This window comes from Rutilus rutilus (assembly GCF_951802725.1).
Source record: "Rutilus rutilus genome assembly, chromosome: 11".
In the NCBI taxonomy this organism is placed as follows: domain Eukaryota; kingdom Metazoa; phylum Chordata; class Actinopteri; order Cypriniformes; family Leuciscidae; genus Rutilus; species Rutilus rutilus.
The window spans coordinates 29,967,033-29,987,054 of record NC_140216.1 but is presented as its reverse complement, the minus strand read 5'-3'; the positions used below and the strand labels follow the sequence as shown (position 1 = coordinate 29,987,054).

Genomic DNA, 20,022 nt, shown 5'->3' with positions numbered 1-20,022 from the left:
CAGCAGGCGTAGTGATATGACGCAGCGCCTAAAAATAGTCCCCAGCTCGGTAACTTCTTCCAACGTGACCAGGACTAAGTTTGTCTAACCTATTAGACCTATTTTCAGGCGCTGCGTCATATCATTACGCCTGCTGCACTCATGGTACAGCCGCACAGTTCCTTGATTATTACGCCGGAATGAGAGTAGTTCCTAGCCATATAGGCTTAGAAAATCGCAACTTTTCATTTTCCGTCGATCTTAGTACACGGTTTAACTACAGAACAGTCAAGTTTTAAATAGGAAAAATATTGAAACTCTTTGGTCATTTTGAAAGAAATGCTACTGGACTCGTCTGAATCAATGATCTATGCTAAGCTATGCTAAAAGTGGTACCGTCAGACCCGGAGTTCGGCTGAATGGATTCTAAAACGGTAAAACTCATCTGTTTAACTCTGGGGGAGATGTAAAATGAGCATATTTCCGAAAAAAGTGGAGTATCCCTTTAAATAAAAAAATAAACTGTAACACGGTAACAAGCCAGGAACTGCTTAGAACATGCATTATAACAAAAAAGTATACGTATACTTCCAAAGTCTGAAGAGCATTCTCCAGTTTTCAGCTGAGGTGGGGGAAAACCTCTCTCCAGGAAAGGGCCCCCACCCCAATAAGTCCGCTACAGATCGTATCGCAATTCACTTACGTGTGTCCGATGGCACAGCTGACCTCATCATCCCTCCAGCCGGCGCTATATACACTGAACATCTTTATGTAAAGGGTCGCTATAACATAGGTTTTTAAACACTGCTGTGTCCATGCTCAAATTCCCGTAGGCGTTCTTTAGCTCTTCTGGCAGTGTCCCTACTTGTGGTTGATCCCACTCGCTGCCACGATGTAGCCCGCTGGAGACGATCCAACAGGTGGCTCTTACCGGGCGGTCTCTCGGGCACCTCCACGCTGTAACCCCGCCGATGCAGATCCTGCGCTGCCTCCCAGGCACTGCCGTACACCTGCACACCGTCCTCCCAATAAATGCGTATCCGATTGAAAGGCGTCTGGAAACGGATGCCCTTTTCTTTGAGAGCCTTTTTGATATTGTTGTACGCCTTACGCTGATGAAGAACGGTGGCTGTATAGTCATGGTAGAAATACAGCGGTTTCTCATCTATCATGATTTTCTTTCGCCAGGCTTTTTGGATAACCATCTCCTTGGTGCTGTACTGCTGGAAATTTACTATAATGGACCTCGGACGCGAGTTTGGGCCCGGTCTGGGCGCCAGGGCTCTGTGTGAAAATAAATACTATATCTAATGAATAAGTAATATCTATTTAATAGGTAGGCCTATACTTGATATAATTTTGAAGATGCAGCACTGGGCCGATCAGGACATTAATATTAATATCTAATTACTGAGTACCTGTATCTAATTTATAAGAAGGATCTAATGGATAAGTAGGCCTACTATATCTTTTAAAAAGGTGTAGTAGGTCTATACAAAGAATAAGCACTAATTAATAAGTCAAATGGAACAGTCAGATATACAAGGATATCTAAAAAAAAAACTTACTAGTAGCATGAAAATAGATACGTCTTAAGGATTAAATGTTAAGGCGGCTTGCCATAGTTTGTGAAGTTAAGTTTCTCGAGAAATGGAAACTTAAGCCTCACATTGGAATTCTAAAGCAAATGCCGTTTTCATATGTCCTATAAAATTTACAAATTTACACAATACACTTTTACGCAATACACTTTTAGATTTGGCTATAGCCTACGGTGTAAATAATCTATGACAGTAAAGATGTTAAGAGGCGGGGCTTCCCTGTCACTTCCTCAGACTAGGCACAAACGATGAACAGGTAAGACCTACAAAACTACTGGCTTTATTACCTAAATATTATTTGGAATCAAAAGATCTTTTTATGTGTTTTAGAGTTGAAAAGCATTGTAAAATAGATGTGCTAAGGAATTTAATGTTTTCACCAAATCTCACCGATAGCCTATTGCAACTTGTCTCTAAAAGGGAATTTAGGAGGTCAAAGAACTTTACCATTTAATTCTTTTTTTTGGACAAATTACGCACTCTGAAAGTTTCAGTTATGGGTCATTCCTACAGTTTTGGATTAAGCAGATTTGTTGATTTGTCTTTTTCTTGTTTTTTAATCAGTTAGAAGATGGATATTTAGGAGGAATTTTAATAGATAGGGGAGAGCCGGGACAGTTGAAACACTTTTCAGATAAATGTCGTTTTCTAAGATAAGGTTACAGATAGATTTTTTTATTTTTTTGTGATTAACAACTCACATATATATGTGTTCTCGTAGTATCATGTGTTATTCGGTACAAATGTATAATGATTTAAGTAAAATTTTACTTTGAACGGGAGTTGTGCTTTGTTTCAATCGTCCCGCCTGTGCTTATTTTTGTGAACAATACCTGACAAGTAGCCTAACTTACATATTGTTACAAACATATTTTGTAAAAAAAATTTTTTAAAGGTTCATATTAACCATTTTTGTTCTGTCGCCCAACAAACAATAGGCGAAGCCTATGCGCATTTTGTAATCTTTCTAATAGGCTATTTTGACGAAGACAGACAAATCCGTTCACAATTAATTTTCTTACATTTCTTCCTTGAGTCATATTGAGTGTTTGCTTGTTGAATAGCCTGTTATTATGAAGAAAACGAGGTCAACCAGAAGACGATAAATGAAATTTATTGAAGATTGGACAATTGATGATTATTACAGAGATAGCATGTGTTGCGTAATTGAAAATTAATAGAAACAGTATGAATCTATGAACAGTATAGGCTATGGCCAGGTTTAACGTGCAGGACGCGCGGTCGGGATGGTTTAAACACTTGTTTCAACCGTCCCGACAGCACTCAAAAACAGCTCTGCGGCTTTAACTCAAAAACGGCACGACGTAAACAATGTTTTCGCGGGTATGGTAGGCATTGCGTGCTGTACGTGCTGACGAAATTTGACGTACATGACGTGAGTGGTTTTCAAGGAAATCTCAGTGTTTCATCCGTCCCGCCTCTCCCCTACGCTATATAAAATCTATTTTAAAATAAACAATCAAACAGTCACACGTTCAGTAGGCTATTGACACAAAAGGGTGGACATCAGATTCCAAAAATTACACACGGGTGCGTGCAGATAGGAAGTTCAGGATAAGGTGACCTATATGGTGGCAGATGTTAAGAAACTCCTTCACATGGTCCTCAATACTTCTAACACCCTGGGAAATAAAAATAGTCCCTTACAGCTTCTTGGCGCAACAATAATTGCTGCGATTTCCATTTTCTTGAGGTCTGGTGTTCTGTCACGTTATGGGTCCGAAGATAAAGACTGTTGACGACGAAGGTCAAAATAATAGTTTAGTTGGGACGGGTAGTTTGACACCCAGTTTTGACACACGACTTGAGTTTTCGACACACTATAGTGCTTCGAAGGCAGGTGTGGAAATACAAAGCGAGTCGATTGCGCTGTCCCATACCCGCTATCCAGTTAGTGCAAATTATATCGGTCATGCCTAGCCTATATATGTAACTTTTTTTAACATGGTGTATTAAATAAAAATATGTAATTGCATTTCTTTTTGTCCATTTGTGTTTTTTAATATGTGCATGTTGCATGTTTGTGTTGTTTTGTAAGGATCACACAATGGTGCAATGAAAAATCACATATAATTTATTGGCGTATTAAACATTCTACACTGAAAAAATATATATATAGGACCTATACGTTATACATTTTAACGTAACCCAATTATGTGGAACCTGTTGACATAAAAAAGTTAATTAAAGCCAACATATCATTGTGTGTGTGTGTGTGTGTGTGTGTGTGTGTGTGTGTGTGTGTGTGTGTGTAAGGTGAAATTACAAGTCTGATGCGAGTAAAAATGAAGAACAGAAAGTATTTACTGTCATTGTGCAAAATACAATGAAATTTGTAAACTCTATCGCTGCACACACACGTGGCGCCATCTTGCTAATGACATATATTTAAATATACAAATAAAACTTACAATGGCATCGCAATGAACAAAACAACTGAATTACACAGTTGGTGTAGGAATTTTTATTGACCACCAGATGGCGAAGTAGAGCACCGTGTCTTCGAAGCACCAACCAACATTATGAAGCTGCAGACTCGGAGCCTGCATCTACAGTCCCGCACCCAGAGTCCCGCATTCTCAGACCCCTCATTTTTCGAGACAGCGCCTCCTGCTGGTCGGAAAATCGTATAACACCCTTATTCAAATGCCATTGAAAACAATAGGATGCAATACGGTCTCGTTTTATTTAAAGTTATCCAAATAAATATTTGTGTTCCCTGCTTAATGCATGTGCCAAAAAAAACTCATTGTGTTCTCTGACTAACAAATTACCCAGTAGTTATTTTTTGAGCGTGGGTGTAATTGAAAGAAAATTACTGATGGAAGGGATACAATTAGGCTACTATGGAAGCTTGACTCCGCCACTGAATAATAAATAAATAATAATAACGACTTTTTATCTCACAATTCTGATTTTTTTTTCTCACAATTGCAATATATCAAGTCTGAGTTGTGACTTTTTCTCAGAATTGCGAGATATAAAGTCGCAATTCTGAGAAATAAAGTCGCAATTGCATATTGAACTATCTTCTGAAAAATATTATGTGATATTATACTGTATTGCTACAATGTTTTTTTTTTTTATTCAAATTCCAATTTTTCTTTCAGTTCAATAATGGTCTAATTAACATTATAGGCTACCTGCTAACATTACAAAACCTGTTTTTTGATATTTTGAATGCGAAGCAAAACTCAAATAAGAATAGACAAAACACCAATAATAAACAATTCTGTACTTTATTTAACGATCACCTAAGCATCATCTTGCTGTAAACAGGACAAAGGAAAGAAAAAAGGAAAGAATTGTGTTAGTGACTTTACTTTTCGTCTTCAGTTGCATAAAAAAAAAAAACCTCCTCATTTATAAGTCGCTTTGGATAAAAGCGTCTGCTAAATGAATAAATGTAAAATGTAAATGCATGAGGTATAACAATTTCTGGTAGGCGAATGTTCCTTCTTTTTGCAATCGCTCTGTCAAATTCCTCGACTTCACTAAAATAAAAGATGAATGCCATTGTCAAAAATATTGTGTAATAATAAATATTTTTTTTGCAAATGCAAATTACAAGCATACCTAGGGTGATAAGTAGGGCCACGGAGGAAATGGCTGCAACAACTTCATATCAGTTAAATTAATATTGATTAATTTTAATACTACGTTTTATAATAACTAATTTAAGTAGTCTACATAAATTATATAAAGTAAAATAATTACTCCGGCATTAATTAATTCAACTTAATAGTTTTAGGAAAAAAGGTCCGGTAATTAAAAAAAAAGGTAAAATGGTGAATCTGATTAAATAATTAATGATTACATTCTTTGATATTAACACACTTAATGTATTTAATTGGTCTACTTTAATGTCAACTAATTTTAATACAATTTTGTCTACCAAAAGTCCAAGGTTAAAGGCTAACGTATAAGCTATCAAAATATTTTCTGGGAAAAAAGGCGAAAAAACATACATTAACGGCTCAAATTTTGTTACAAACTACTTTACAAATATTAAATGGACTATTCATATGTTGGTGTATCGATGAGCTATAAAGTAGTTTGATTAAAAAAAGAAACCGAATGAGGTATGATTCGCTAAATAAAATTGACGATACTCACGTTTCGGCTTAAGTTCTTCACATGTTTATCCGATCTAATTTGATAGGAGGCGCTGTCTCGAAAAACGAGGGGTCTGAGAATGCGGGACTCTGGGTGCGGGACTGTAGATGCAGCAGGCTCCGAGTCTGCAGCTTCATACTACTCGCACCAACCGACAGTTTGTTGTAAAAGCCTCACTGCTTCAGAAGCCTCGCTCGGCACCCTAAGTTTGGTTTATTTAAACAAAGATTACTCAGGTAAACCACACAGGTAAAACACAACAAAACAGTGTGTCTACACACAAGCAACACCACATGATGAACTGAAGGAAATTAAGAGCTTATATACACAAGATAACGAACAGAAAACAAACAGTTGTGATCTACTTAATGAATAACCATGGTAACAAACTAGTGGCAGGAAACAAAGAAACACAAATGGAAAACTACCTAGATAACTAAAAGGCAGGCAAAACATAAACTGAATCGGCATGAAATGAAAGCTGTTCATCTTTTCTTCCCTATTGTGACGTATAGACGGTGTATCATGACTAGCCTACTAAATATTTTGTGATTTGTGCTCTCAACTCGCCTGAATTAGTCAGTGACTTTTACAAAACTACCCTAATTATAGTACTAGCCTACTGTTCAAAAGTTTGGGGTCTGTAAGATTTTTAATTCTCTTCTGCATTTATTTGATCAAAAATACAGTAAAAACTGTAATATTACAATTTAACATAGGTTTTCTATGTCATAGTAAACTGTAATTTATTCATGTGATCAAAGCTGAATTTTCCTGAAATTACTCCAGTCATGATGATAATTCATTTTAATATGCTGATTTGCTGCTCAGGAAACATTTCTTATTATTATCAATGTTGAAAACAGTTTCATATTTTTGTGGAAACCATGATACATTTTATGCAGAATTATTTGATGAACAAAGTTGAGAGAACAGCATTTATATGAAGTAGATTTTTTTTTAACAGTGACTGACAGAAAAGACTAATGAATTTAATGCATCGATCCTTGTTGAATAAAAATATTAATTTCATTAAAAAAAATCTTACTGACGTCAACATTTTGAACCGTTATGTACACTTTTGGTTTGTTTATTGCGAAATAACTCCCGATTGTTTCTCTGTCATCTAAGGTTTCGTTTCTCAAACGCACTGGGCCTGTGTGAGCTCAGCGAAGCACCAGCATCAAACACTGTCTGTGATTGATTGGTTTCGTCTTGTATCCAGATGACTAGGAGAAAAAGTTCTATCCTACACAATTAGCCGCTAACATTCGCTTATTTTTCCACTTAGAAGCTTATTTTACGCACTGAATTGCGTGCTAAATTAATAAAAAATGACTGGTAAAAAAACACACACATTTGGATCGATATTTTTATGTGAGGATCGATCCTTTCGATACCACGTCAGTATCGATAGTATCAATACTTCAGGATCGATCCGCCCGCCCCTACTGGCAACATAATACAGCGGTTTAGTCATCATTGTCCTGTAAACGTACCCTTAATTCATCTAATACTTAAAGCAACAAGTTCCCCACAACTAGCAGGTCAAAACGACCAGAATGCAACGATACAAATCGTGGACCAGTGGAAGGATCAACCATACAATAACATTATCATGTAATCTAATATGATTGGTCTGATGACCGTAAAGTCTTATGACAGCATCACAAGACGTACAGTACCCCACAAATAAAGGCCACGAATGAGAACAAAAACACCATCAGTTTTTTCTAATGTACACTTCCAAAAACCTGAACAATATATTACCTGAAATGGATTATGATCATCGGCTGAATCAGGAAAAGTGGTGTATTTTGACATCCTGGTGCTGATTTGGCTAATTAAATCGGGGGGCTGTTCCATAAACCAAGATTAGAGTATAAACCAGGCTTATTTCGGTTAGTCAGGCTTATTTTTGGTAGATTCGGTTTCATAAATCAAACTTTAAAAAGTTCAAACTCAGTTACCCTGGCAACTTATGCTGGGAAACTTGCCTGGTCCAGGGCAGGCTAACTGTCAGGCTAAGCCTCAGCTGTTACACAGATCCTCTAACACTGACCGACAAGAACACAATGATATTACCACTGACACTCTCTCATACCATTATTGGACTTTATTAACCATTATTAGTCCAAAAATAAATACACAGTATACAGAAAATCAACTTAAATAAGGCTACAATGATAAATTAGACAATATAGACTTATGAATACATTTCTCTCTGGTTTGTTTGGCAGCTGTAGTACGTTTATGATTATTAGAAGAACATTAGAACACAATCTAAAAAAAATGAAAAAAAAAATAATTACAAAAGCACAGTATGAATTTTAACTAAGACGAATCTGAGCTTAGTAATTGACAGTATATTAGCCTACATTTGAATATATCATAAAAATACACTTGTAGGTTTAAAACTCTAAATAAGGCACATCTAATGTCCAAATAACAAATATTTTAGCATATATATATATATATATATATATATTATGTACTTTATATGTCTTTCAATTCAAACACATTTAACACAATTATACAAATTGACAGTTCCTGTAAAGACATCATATTTTCCCCCAATAAATATTCCTTATTTTTCCTTCTACTTTTTTTCTTTTGTGATAATACCCACATGATTAGAACAATAACCAAGAAGTACATAGTTAGACACTTTTACATATGATTTAAGGGGGAAAAGACAAAAAAACAATAAATAAATATTAATAAAAATTTAACATTCACATATTTATATCAAACTCTTATAATGACACATAATTCCTAATAGTTATTCAAGTAATATTATTTGAATATCAAATATCCAATATAAAATAAGCAAATAAATAAAATAATTCCTTTATTTTATGGAATATTCTTTGATTTTAGAGTTGCACATATCTTTTCAAAATGTATACATTTGCTCTTAATTTCATGTTATCCTCTTTATAATGTAAAGTACATTAAGAATATATTATATTATATGTATAATATATAAAAAATACATTCTAGAAACTAAATCTAACCACTCATTTAAAACTGGGGATTCTTGCTTTATCCAAAAAATTATTGCATTAAAAGCTGTAATTCTCAGCATTCTAAATAAATATACATCATATTTATTAAGTAGCATAGGTCCTATACCCAAAACTATATTTTGTATCTTTATATATTTAGTTTCTTAAAAAAAATCTTCCCAGAATTAGGCTACTTCTGTTCGCTAGAAGTTCACTGCAACTTATCCAACATCCTAAAGATAAATTATTATAATCAGAAGATATTTCTAGTGTTATAAAATATCGCATATTAATTTTCCAAGCAAAATGTATATTTTAGTCAGAATTATTGCGCTCCTATTTGCCGCGCATGCGCGCAGCGCCGCTCGTTCAATATGAAGATTAGCAGTAAAATGGATACATTTGCTCGACTTTCTAACATTTACAGATGGAGAATATAACTGTAAAATATAAGTTTTGCACTGAGGGGGGAAAAAACATGTCACAAACGCATAAAACAGCACAAAATATAGGCTGTTTGATGGTGGATCGATTTGATCCACGATCGACCTCTAGGGCTGCTTCAGAAACGCGTGCACACGCAATTATCTAGACTTGATAAACCTGGATCAAATTAGTGAGATTGCGTGAACTTCAATTACCTTTTATGGAACCACTTTAGCCCCAACTTATTTGTTAGGCTCATTCAAGTCCGGTTTTGGAGTTTAATCCCCGCTTTTCTAAGCGGCTTTTATGGAACAGCCCCCGGGTCAAGATGTAAAAAGAGGCTAAACTTAACCGTGATGACCAATTACAGACCAGAACAGTGTTGCGTAACGGATAGTTACAGGAAGAAGTAAATATAGTTTAGTAAACAGCTGATTATTATAACGCAATTTAACCAAAACAAATCACGGTTAACACTGACCAGCTAACCAACAGACATTACAAAGAGACGTCAGGTGTCCGTTTCAAATCAATAACATATCTCGTCCTTCTTTTAAGTGGTTTATGGTCTTCTTCTTTGGTATTTTTATTTATTTACTTATTTTCTTGTGTTGGATTTTACGAGCGACACGATTTGTTTCAATTTCACTCTGGCATCACTGATGTATTAGCGCTAGTGTACAGGAAATGTGTCTATCACATGACAGGGGTGTTGCCAGGTTGCACAAGAGAAATAAGCCGTTCAATCTGAAAAACACAGCAAAATAAGCGAAAAAAAAACTGTATCAGTGGGAAAAGTCGCTTATAATAAGCGGACATGGCAACATGGCAGAAGAGAGGCGAGGAAGTAGCTGCGTGACATGACGGCTAAAAGCCAATTGGCTTGTTCATCTTGAACCGGGGCTGCACAGACCGATCGGTTTATGACTTCAAAGTACCACGAGAGCGATTCAAAAGCATACGGAGCCGTCTGCTCACTAGTGATGGGCATTCCGGCTCTTTTTCGTGAGCCGGCTCGTTTGACTCAGCTCACTGAAAAGAGCCGGCTCTTTTTGACTCACAAACGGCTCTTTGAAAAATATATGTTTTAACTCGCTGAAAGTCCACCGCACAACTGTGCAACGTGAATATTCATTTTTAATTGTCCATAACAACCCACAAACGTGTCTGCTTGCCTTGCACATCTAATTAATGAGCAAAGTTATGACTGACTATTTTTCTTACCTTAATTCTTTTTTTATTTTTTATGTGGATGTTTCCGTTTATGCCATGCTGGAAAACAAAGTATTCGAATTAACGCACATAGAACTTGCGCTTGATCTACTCTTTGCAATGATTACAATCGATTTTTGCTTGGTGCAATGCCGAAAAGTTGCTGTGTATGGCAAGCCATCTTTACATGTAATCCATAAAACCTACTAGTATCTACTTCCATGCTGCTAGTAGGCTACTTATTTTTTTAGCTTCTAGTATCTATTCCATTAACTTAGTGCTTATTCATTAGGTAGCCTACTAGTACTTATTCCTATGGTACTACCTATTCATGAGGTACTAGTACTTATTCGTTATGTACTAGTGCTTATTAATTAGGTTGCCTAGTGTCTTTTTATAATAATAATAATAATTCGTTACATTTATATAGCACTTTTTCTGAGACCTCAAAGCGCTTTACATAGAAGGGGGGAATCTCCTCAACCACCACCAATGTGCAGCATCCACTTGGATGATGTGACGGCAGCCATATTGCGCCAGAACGCCCACCACACACCAGCTTACTGGTGGAGAGGAGACAGTGATGAAGCCAATCAGTATATGGGGATGATTAGGAGGCCATGATGGACAGAGGCCAAGGGGCAAATTTGGCCAGGATGCCGGGGTTAAACCCCTACTCTTTCGAAAGACATCCTGGGATTTTTAATGACCACAGAGAGTCAGAACCTCGGTTTAACGTCTCATCCGAAGGACGGTGCACTTTGGCAGTATAGTGTCCCCGTCACTATACTGGGGCATTAGGACCCACACAGACCACAGGGTGAGCGGCCCCTGCTGGCCTCACTAACACCTCTTCCAGCAGCAACCTGGTTTTTCCCAGGAGGTCTCCCATCCAGGTGCTAACCAGGCTCAGCCCTGCTTAGCTTCAGTGGGCAACCAGTCTTGGGCTACAGGGTGATATGGCTGCTGGCTGTTGGCTTTTTAAAAGATACTTATTCATTAGATGCTAGTACTTAATCATTATTCATTCATATACCTATTCATTAGATCATACTAGTACTCATTAGTACTCATTTTTAGTTCACATTCATTACATAATAGTACTTATTTACAGAAACTGGTACTTGTTCATTAAATGGATAGTTCATGATTAGATGCTATAGGCTAGTACTTATTTATATAGTGACTAGAAACTCTTCGTTTGTTACTAACACATTTAACATTTTTGCCATTGATTTCTATGGGGATCTGTCATTCAGATATCAATCATTCAGTTCTGACTAGTATGTATTCCAATGACTAATATATACTAGTATCGTATGAAAATGTATATAGAAATAAGTACTAGTATCTAATGAATGAGTACCAGTATCTAATGATTAAGTGCATGGAAAACTGTGTGGCATGAAAGTTGATTAACATTTCTTGCAAAGTATGCAGTGTTTCAATTATAAACTGGAATGACCTTCTACAGTTCAAATGTCACATTTTCAGAGATTGTATATTCATAGATTAGTATGTGTAAAATATCTTAAGAAAACAATAACTGTTACTTTTACTGTAAATGTTATCACTGTGACGTATAATATTGCCATTAATATGTATTCAAAGAGAAAATAATTTCTTGTCTTTAGTGATAATTGTCAATGATACATTTTTATGCTTCTGACTGTTACATGACATTTACAGCAGTAAAAGATGCCATCATTAATAATACATTTAAACAGTGGTGATGTACAAAATGTGAACTATTTGCAAATAACATCATTTAAGATGTTCTGACATCAGTCTGACATCTTTTCACAGATACAGTAAAGAAAGATCTTCACACATGGCAGAAAAAATGGTAATTTTTTTTAACACATTTAAAAAAAAATAGTTTTCATTTAACATGCAAATGATCTGACTTGTATAATGATGTGATAATGCATTATGCAGTGTTTCAGTTTTTATTTCTTAGTGATTAATTATAGGGTAAAACATTAATAAATAATTTACATTTTTTTTAGTAATCCATCAGACAGATATGTGCATTGTGGTTTAATGTAATGTAACAAATATTTCAAAGACACATCAGAAATCCATCAAAATTGAACAATAAAAGTAGTAACAGTGCTTGATATGAATTCTATTAAAGGAAATCCAGTTTTTAATGTTGTTTATATGTCTATGTGTTTTTATTTATTTATATACAGTATTTATGCTTTAAGACAAACCATGTGCAAATTGATCAGTCAGTTACTGAGTATTTTCTCTTTAACCGTACCAAAGACAGTCTCAAAAATGTAGTTTGGAACCGCCCCGTTTTCTACCATCACAAACATGTAACCAATCCCGTCAACATGCTGAGTGGAGGCGGAGACTTATACTCCACATATTGAATGAAAGCAAGGGTGTAGTTACATTCAAGCTATTTTAAGGCATAAAAAAATAATTTTCCCAGGAAAAACAACATTAAATTATGTCATTTTGATGATCAAAGATGAGTTTTAAGATGTAAAATAATTGATTGCAGCCTGCAGGGTGACTTTAAGACATGAAAACTGAAATTGCAAATGCTTTGTCAAAGTGGAAGAGTTTCTTTTGCCTTTTCTGTTCTTTGCAAATGAAATTTAACTTCATTCCATCTTGAATTAATCCTTTGCAGGAATCACAAAGAAGCAAGAAAATGAGGGTGCCCATCAATGATGAAGGTATAGAGCAAGGAGTGCAGAACCACAACTGAATTAATATCAGCATCATCAATGCTCTGTACCAAAAAAAGATTCACACAGTTATAGGCAGTTTAACAAAAGCTACTCTATAGCTAAAAAAGACTCTTCTAGTACTATACTATATTCAACTTGCATTATGTGTTTCTGTTAATCAGAAAAAACACAATTGGATGAGATGTGCCATCATCCAAAACTCCACTGTCAAAACCAGTGTTGCTCCAAGGATGGAAACAAGAGCAACAAAAGTGCAATGGGTTTGTTTTGTCTTGTCAAATGTTTGAATGCTATCTTTGTACTATATGTTTTATACTGTGTAAATGTTTCAAGGGTGGTTCCACAACTGCTCTCTAGAAATGCTGGGTTGAACATCCAATTTATTACACTTTAGATCAAAAGATGGGCTACTTAAATCTAACCCTATTCATTTCTTTACTGGTATAATATTAAAGTGTGATGTAAAACTTTAATTGTATAATACCATTAATATTTTAGAAATATTGGAAAAAAAATTTTTTATATATTGTAAAATATATATTTTAAGATCCATTCACAATTTATGCATTTTTCAAACCCCAAATAACTCAGTATTGCCAATGGGTTAATGAAAGAAACCAAGCTTTTTCTAGAGAGATTTGTTTCTTTTTGTGAAGTCTGGTTGGATGGAGATGGTGTATTTCTGGCTGCTGAATTTAAAACAAAAGTGATCATACTAACAATAATACTTAGCATATTTACTAGTAATGTGAACAAATGTTCTTGGAAACATTAGGTTTTTGCGGCCAGATATACAGTACATAGCACCTACAGAGAGTCATCATTCTTTAAGAAAAAAAAATCAATTATTCTATTTACAGCACAGGATTGAAATGTAAATAAGTATCAATTAATTCATACAAAAATTCAAATGAAGATAGATCATGGAAATAAAAAAAAAAGAGATTGAAATGCAAACTGAAATGGCTTGATAAGTATTCAACCCACTCCTCCCATAACCAGGTGAACACGACACCTGACATCTCAAAGTTGCATTCCATCCACCAGAAAGCTCATGTGAGAACATAGTCAAGGCTCCTGCTTTTGAAAACTCGACAGCTGAGGTTGCTAACTGGAAAACTTTTCTGGAGGTCACCGACAGCTTTGAAGAACTACAAAATATACGAAATCCGGCTACAATGTCTGAGGAAAACAAAAACAAAAAGCATTCTAAGCAATCTTGCTGCCACGTTGTCTTGGAGGAGGCAGGGCTATAACTCATCCCTTCTCAGGATCTCGTGATGAACTCTGGTCTTTTTTAGGCCTTTACGACCGCGCTGACGAATAACATGCTGCCAGTGCCAGCAATACGACCAATGATGATGATGCGCTCCGATCCCCAACAGTTTGCTAAGGAACATTTGCCAAGCTAAATGAGGAATACAGTGATGGACAAACCAAACTGTCACCAAGGTGTTGATACTTATCAAGCCATGTTAAGATGTAGTCGGTGCTTGAAGTGGGATTTATGCGGTACTGGCTATGCAGTGCCAGAAATGATTCTTGCTAAGCGTATACACTCTTCTGTCCGGTGATTGACACTGAACCTGCAGGTTCACTGTCGTGCATGACATGCGAGCGCGTAAACGTTAGGTCACTTTTCACTTCAAGCACTAGATGTATGGATATGAAAAGGGTGGTACTCTCTGGAGGTAATCTGTTCAAACTGTAATAATTCTTTCTTTGGCGCCAATAATTCAAATGGAACCACCTTTTAAACTATAAATGAATAAAAAACTACAACAAATGACCAGAGTACATTTTTAAAAGAATAAGTAAAACATTTTTTCCTTGGATACACGAACCGCAGAAGACGTGTCGGTTACGCACGAAAAGCAGTCCAAAGATGGGGCTTCACAAGGGAAGGCGACTGCAAAAATGTAAGTGCAACCTTCGGCGCGATTCTACTCGTATTAGGAGACCAAGGACAATACACAGTAGCCCATGCTGCCATATCATTTTGGTGAATGAAGATGGACTCACCAGTCAAAAAAACTAAAATAAAAAGCCACATCATCTTAGAAGATTTCAAACATCTCTGAAATAAGGCCATTATTCGTTATTTGAGAGCAAGAGGAGTGAGAGATGTGTATTTGGAATGAGAACCTTAACCAGAAATCACGAATATTGGAGAATCTATAGCAACTTGCAGGCAACGTAATGAAAAATGAATACCCATCAGTATGCTTTATACTGGAGGACACGCACCTTCTCATCCCCTGCTTTGGTAGGCAAGAACAAGTTCACTATTTGGTCAAATGGACTAGGACTAAGATGGACTAAGACTAAAAGGACTAGATGATTGCTTTCTGAAAAAGCAAAGCTTAGCCAACCCTGTGCCAACACATTATCAAGGACAAGAACTGCAAGCAATTTGATCTCCACTTTAATATCGCTGAATGTATTGTATGGTGTGGAATCTGACTGTCTCAAAGGGATGCTTTACTTGGCAACAACATCCAAAAATGTATCCAACATGTATGGCAGCATGTATCCAAAAGCTTCTATCCAAAATTATTTGGGATACTTCTCCTGTTTTGAAGAGAAGGAACTGACGTCTTTTAAAAGTGTGTTACTGATCCATCTCATGATTCAGTTTCTCTGAGAAAATGTTCTGCTTCAGCTCTTCTTCCTTCATGGATTCCTCATCATTAAAACTGGACCACAGTGCAGCATGGGCTCTGAACAGTTTCTCACTATGTTCTTGTTGTCGTTCTCAAGAACATGCAACAAAGACTCGTCGAGGAACACACGTACGCAAAGGTCCACATCGCCTTCAGTGTTCTGCATATTGAACAAAAAAGACCAAACAAAAAAGACCATTTCCAGGTAAGAATAATGTGCGATTGTGATAGATTCCTTTTTTTAGTTTAGATCTTCAGTTACCATCATTCATTATTCAGCATCAGCAAAGCAGTGAAGACCTCTTCTGAAAATGCAGTCCCAGTTGAAAACTCCTCTACCAAAAGCCTGGAGGTAAGTAACATTTAGTTATGGAACTGTAGTTTGATGATGATAACAAAAAATACTCATTTAGTCTTTTTGACATCAAACATCAGGGCTGTGATTCAGAGGAAGCATGTTTTCCTGACATCAACCTGAATGCTGGGCCTTCATCTGAGGAGGATGACACAACCCAACAGAACAAAAGAGGTCCATTGTTATTCATATGTTACTAAATGTTTCAAGGCATTATATGAGGATACATATAAGTTATATTCAGCACTCTGTCAAAGCATGTGTAATATTTGACAAGTACCTTTGGATGAAAGCTTGCTAAATGATAATGGCAACTGCATTGCTATCATAGACTGGACACAAATATGAACTTACAGGTTAAATTTGACACAATAGAGAATTTGAATTACTTCTTCCTTGCCTGTTAAACAGATGTTCACAAGATCACATCGCTGTCTCATAAAGAGGAGCCATGTTTGTCATCTCTCAAGTCACCAAAGTAGGTTCTTTAACTCCCTCAGTTTGATTATATAGTAATCATTTACATACCCAGCTAACAATTTTAGGTTATAAGAACGTTTCCGTAACGTTCTCATTAAGTTATAAAAACTTTATTTCTGAATGTTCTAGGAACGTTCAAAGTGTCCAGTTTTTTGGACGTTGTATTAACGTTATTTCTTAGTTATAAGAATATTATTCGAAACGTTATTAGAACGTTCTATTCTCCTGTTATATAAATGTTGTATTAACGTTCTTGCTTGGTTATAAGAACGTTGTTCAAACGTTATTGGAACATTCAATTCTTAGGTTATAAGAACATTTCCATAACGTTCCCATTAAGTTATAAAAACTTTATTTCTGAATGTTCTAGGAACGTTCAAAGCGTCCAGTTTTTTAGACGTTGTATTAACGTTATTTCTTAGTTATAAGAACGTTATTCAAAACGTTATTAGAACGTTCAATTCTCCTGTTATATAAATGTTGTATTAACGTTCTTGCTTGGTTATAAGAACGTTGTTCAAACGTTATTGGAACATTCAATTCTTAGGTTATAAGAACGTTTCCATAACGTTCCCATTAAGTTATAAAAACGTTACAACAAGAACGTTTTTGATAACTTTTAGAGAACTTTCAGAGAACGTTAGCCAATGTTCTGAGAACGTTCCCTGTTAGCTGGGTAATTTTATGAAGTTTAAAGTATAATTTCTCTTGGAGGTTTATATTTCAAACTCAAACATTATTGTACCTCAGTTTAGTTTTACTGTAATGAATTTGCCAAGGCAGTAATATGGTAGTTGTCCACATGTTTGTATGTTTATAATGTAAATGCATAGCAGATGTATGTTGTAACCAATATGATAATGTTGTCTGCTTCTACAAACTGAACTTTTTTTTTTTTTTTTACAATCAGGAGACCTTTATTTAACTGTCCACCTAAAGACAAAACTTTCATTGCGGGAACTGGCAAAAGGAAAAGAAAAGGGTAGGCTAAATCAAAGTTTCTCAACACTTTTATTTGGGATTGACACTTGCTTTCCTTTCACAAAAAAGGTAAAAAAAATAAATAAAATAAAAATCTTTAAAATACCATTTAATCTGTTACCCAGATACAAAAAAAGAAAATCAACATTCAAAATGATTTACTCATCATACATACCATATAATCTCTTAATAGTTATTGACTCTTATTATTATTTTTTTCTTGAAATTGATTATCACTAAATATGTTATTTAGTCATTACTGTTCAAGATTATTCTCATGTTGTATTTGCCATGTATGAGGCTACTACACAACCTAGTGTTTGTACATTTTAGTGACAGTCAGCCTGAGGACTACGAAGAACCTGAGATAGTCCCATGTTTGGAGGAAAGTGGGAACAATGTAAGTTAGACCTGTTTTGCAATTATCATTTAAATATCAATATCAATACTGACTGTGCAAACTCATGTTTTATTTATTTTTTATTTACTAGCAGTCTAATCATGAGCGGAGTGAAAGCAGGCCACAAGTCATTCTGTCATTCGAGCAAGAGGTTATGAACGAGAAGAAGTTTTTGAACGACACCCCTGATACATGTGATCAAAAATCAGATAATCAAAACTCCACTGCAAAAATACCTGACCAACCATTTGAAGTGCGTACGTCCTGGGAAGGGTGTGCGGTTCAGAAAATTAAAAACATTGCTGACAGGAGCACCGAAGTCTTCGACTTAAACGATAACAACGGCACGCCCATCCGGATAATCAATTTTTTCCACTATGCCAAAATAATACTTTTTCTACTTGAATTTTGGTATAAACAGGTAAAGCATGATATCATCTTATCAGTTGGTAGATTCACAATTCGGTTGCAAGCAAGCGATCTGTACTGTTGTCCAGTCCAAAATGATGAGAAAGATGACAGAAATCTTAATTATGCAACAATGAAAACATCAAAACAGTTCAATAAAAAGTATTCTGAGACAGTTTGGAACTACATGGTGGGGAACCATGACAAAGTTAAATCTTATGTACAGACCCCTCAGGATGCAACTGCAATATGTGCCATTTTGTTCTCAGAAGTGATTAGATATCCTGACATGTTTTTCCACAACATCTTAATGATGGTGCTTTATAAATCATGGACTGAGTTTTGTGACTATCATCCCATGGTAACAGGAGGATCATGGAAAAATCAGGGGAAAAAAAGAGTCAAGTCCAAGGTTGAAGAAAGAAAAGATAAAAACATTTTGTCTTGTGCTGATAAGATAAGGAATCAGGGAAGAAGAGACACTCTATTCCAAGTTACCTCCACAGTTTGAAGAAGCACCTTGGAGAACACACTCATGCTGACTGCTATATGTGCTTATACCATGGTCTGGGTGAATACTCGATTCTGATTGGCTGCAGGGTGTCCATTAAAAAGTGATAGAGGACACCTAGTAAATAAACCGTCAGGCGTAACCAGGGAAACCAAGTTATTGTTGGTAAAAACTTTAGATTTCGATTGTAAAACTAATTAAAATATAAACTAATGTTTTAAAAATGTGTTATTTGGCAAGTGACCATGGTATAAGCGGGTTAATGCCCTTCGAGGTGTCCATTGTCAGGTATTAATGGACTCCGCTGCGCGTCGGACGGTTCACGCCTCGCCGTCGTCCATTAATACCTGTCAATGGACACCTCGAAGGGCATTAACCCTTACATATAAGCCAATGATAATGTCAAAATGTAAATATAAATTTGGGGGCTCTTTAAGGGTTTTAGGGTATGGGAGCTGAACACGCAGCAACCCTCTCCCAAAGAGGGCCCCCCAATTTATACTTTTCATAATGTTTATTTATTTATAATATTTATATGTATATATTTTTATAACTATAAATATTATAACTTTAATAAAAAATATTTATTTATCTTGTAATTGTCATTTTGTCATTTTATGGTCATTAAAATGTATTAAATGGTTGGGGTGATAACAATTAGATATGAAAAAAATAATACAAACATAACAGTATGATTTCAGTAACAGTAAGACAATAAAATTAAACAATCTGTATTATAAGAAGTATTCATTAGACATTTGTTATCAGCAAATGTAAATATTGTGCCATCATTAAAGAGTCCAAAGGCTCAATTTAATGAAGTCTGCATATAAACTTTGGTTATCAGCTCCTTCCTTAACTCATGTGCTTACAGTTATTACCATAGAGAAAGTCAGTTTATGGGGACTTACATAATGTGATTTTTTATAATTTGATGTTGTATGCTAACACGTGAACACACAACCCATGAATGCATATGCTTGCTTGTGGTAAGAAAGTCACCTCCATTAATGGGTATTTGGAAAGAAAACATACACTGTTGTAAATACAATCAGAATTCAGGTTTTGTATATCAAAATTTCACATTTACTTCAGAGTGTTGCTTGGCAATTCTTTGTTAATGTATTTCTGAGTGAAAATAGTTTCTAGACCC

General features: G+C 35.6%; 1 protein-coding gene across 12 annotated transcripts; it reads left to right on the top strand.

The window, feature by feature from the left end:
- The first annotated feature begins 1,730 nt into the window (after positions 1-1,730).
- LOC311299862 (uncharacterized protein) lies at positions 1,731-19,546 on the top strand. Of its 12 annotated transcripts, none has more exons than XM_084423749.1 (9): positions 1,732-1,836; positions 12,170-12,209; positions 13,011-13,056; positions 13,233-16,086; positions 16,170-16,263; positions 16,501-16,567; positions 17,480-17,551; positions 17,890-17,950; positions 18,042-19,474. In XM_084423749.1, the coding sequence occupies exon 9, from the start codon at positions 18,105-18,107 to the stop codon at positions 18,867-18,869; it is 765 nt and encodes a 254-aa protein (XP_084279875.1). In that variant the 5' UTR covers positions 1,732-1,836; positions 12,170-12,209; positions 13,011-13,056; positions 13,233-16,086; positions 16,170-16,263; positions 16,501-16,567; positions 17,480-17,551; positions 17,890-17,950; positions 18,042-18,104; the 3' UTR covers positions 18,870-19,474. The 12 variants fall into 12 exon arrangements, with proteins under 12 accessions (XP_084279876.1, XP_084279874.1, XP_084279875.1 ...); XM_084423746.1 differs by having other exon boundaries at positions 17,884-17,950; positions 18,042-19,473; XM_084423750.1 differs by having other exon boundaries at positions 1,731-1,836; positions 13,233-16,263; positions 18,045-19,485.
- The last annotated feature ends 476 nt before the right edge of the window (positions 19,547-20,022 follow it).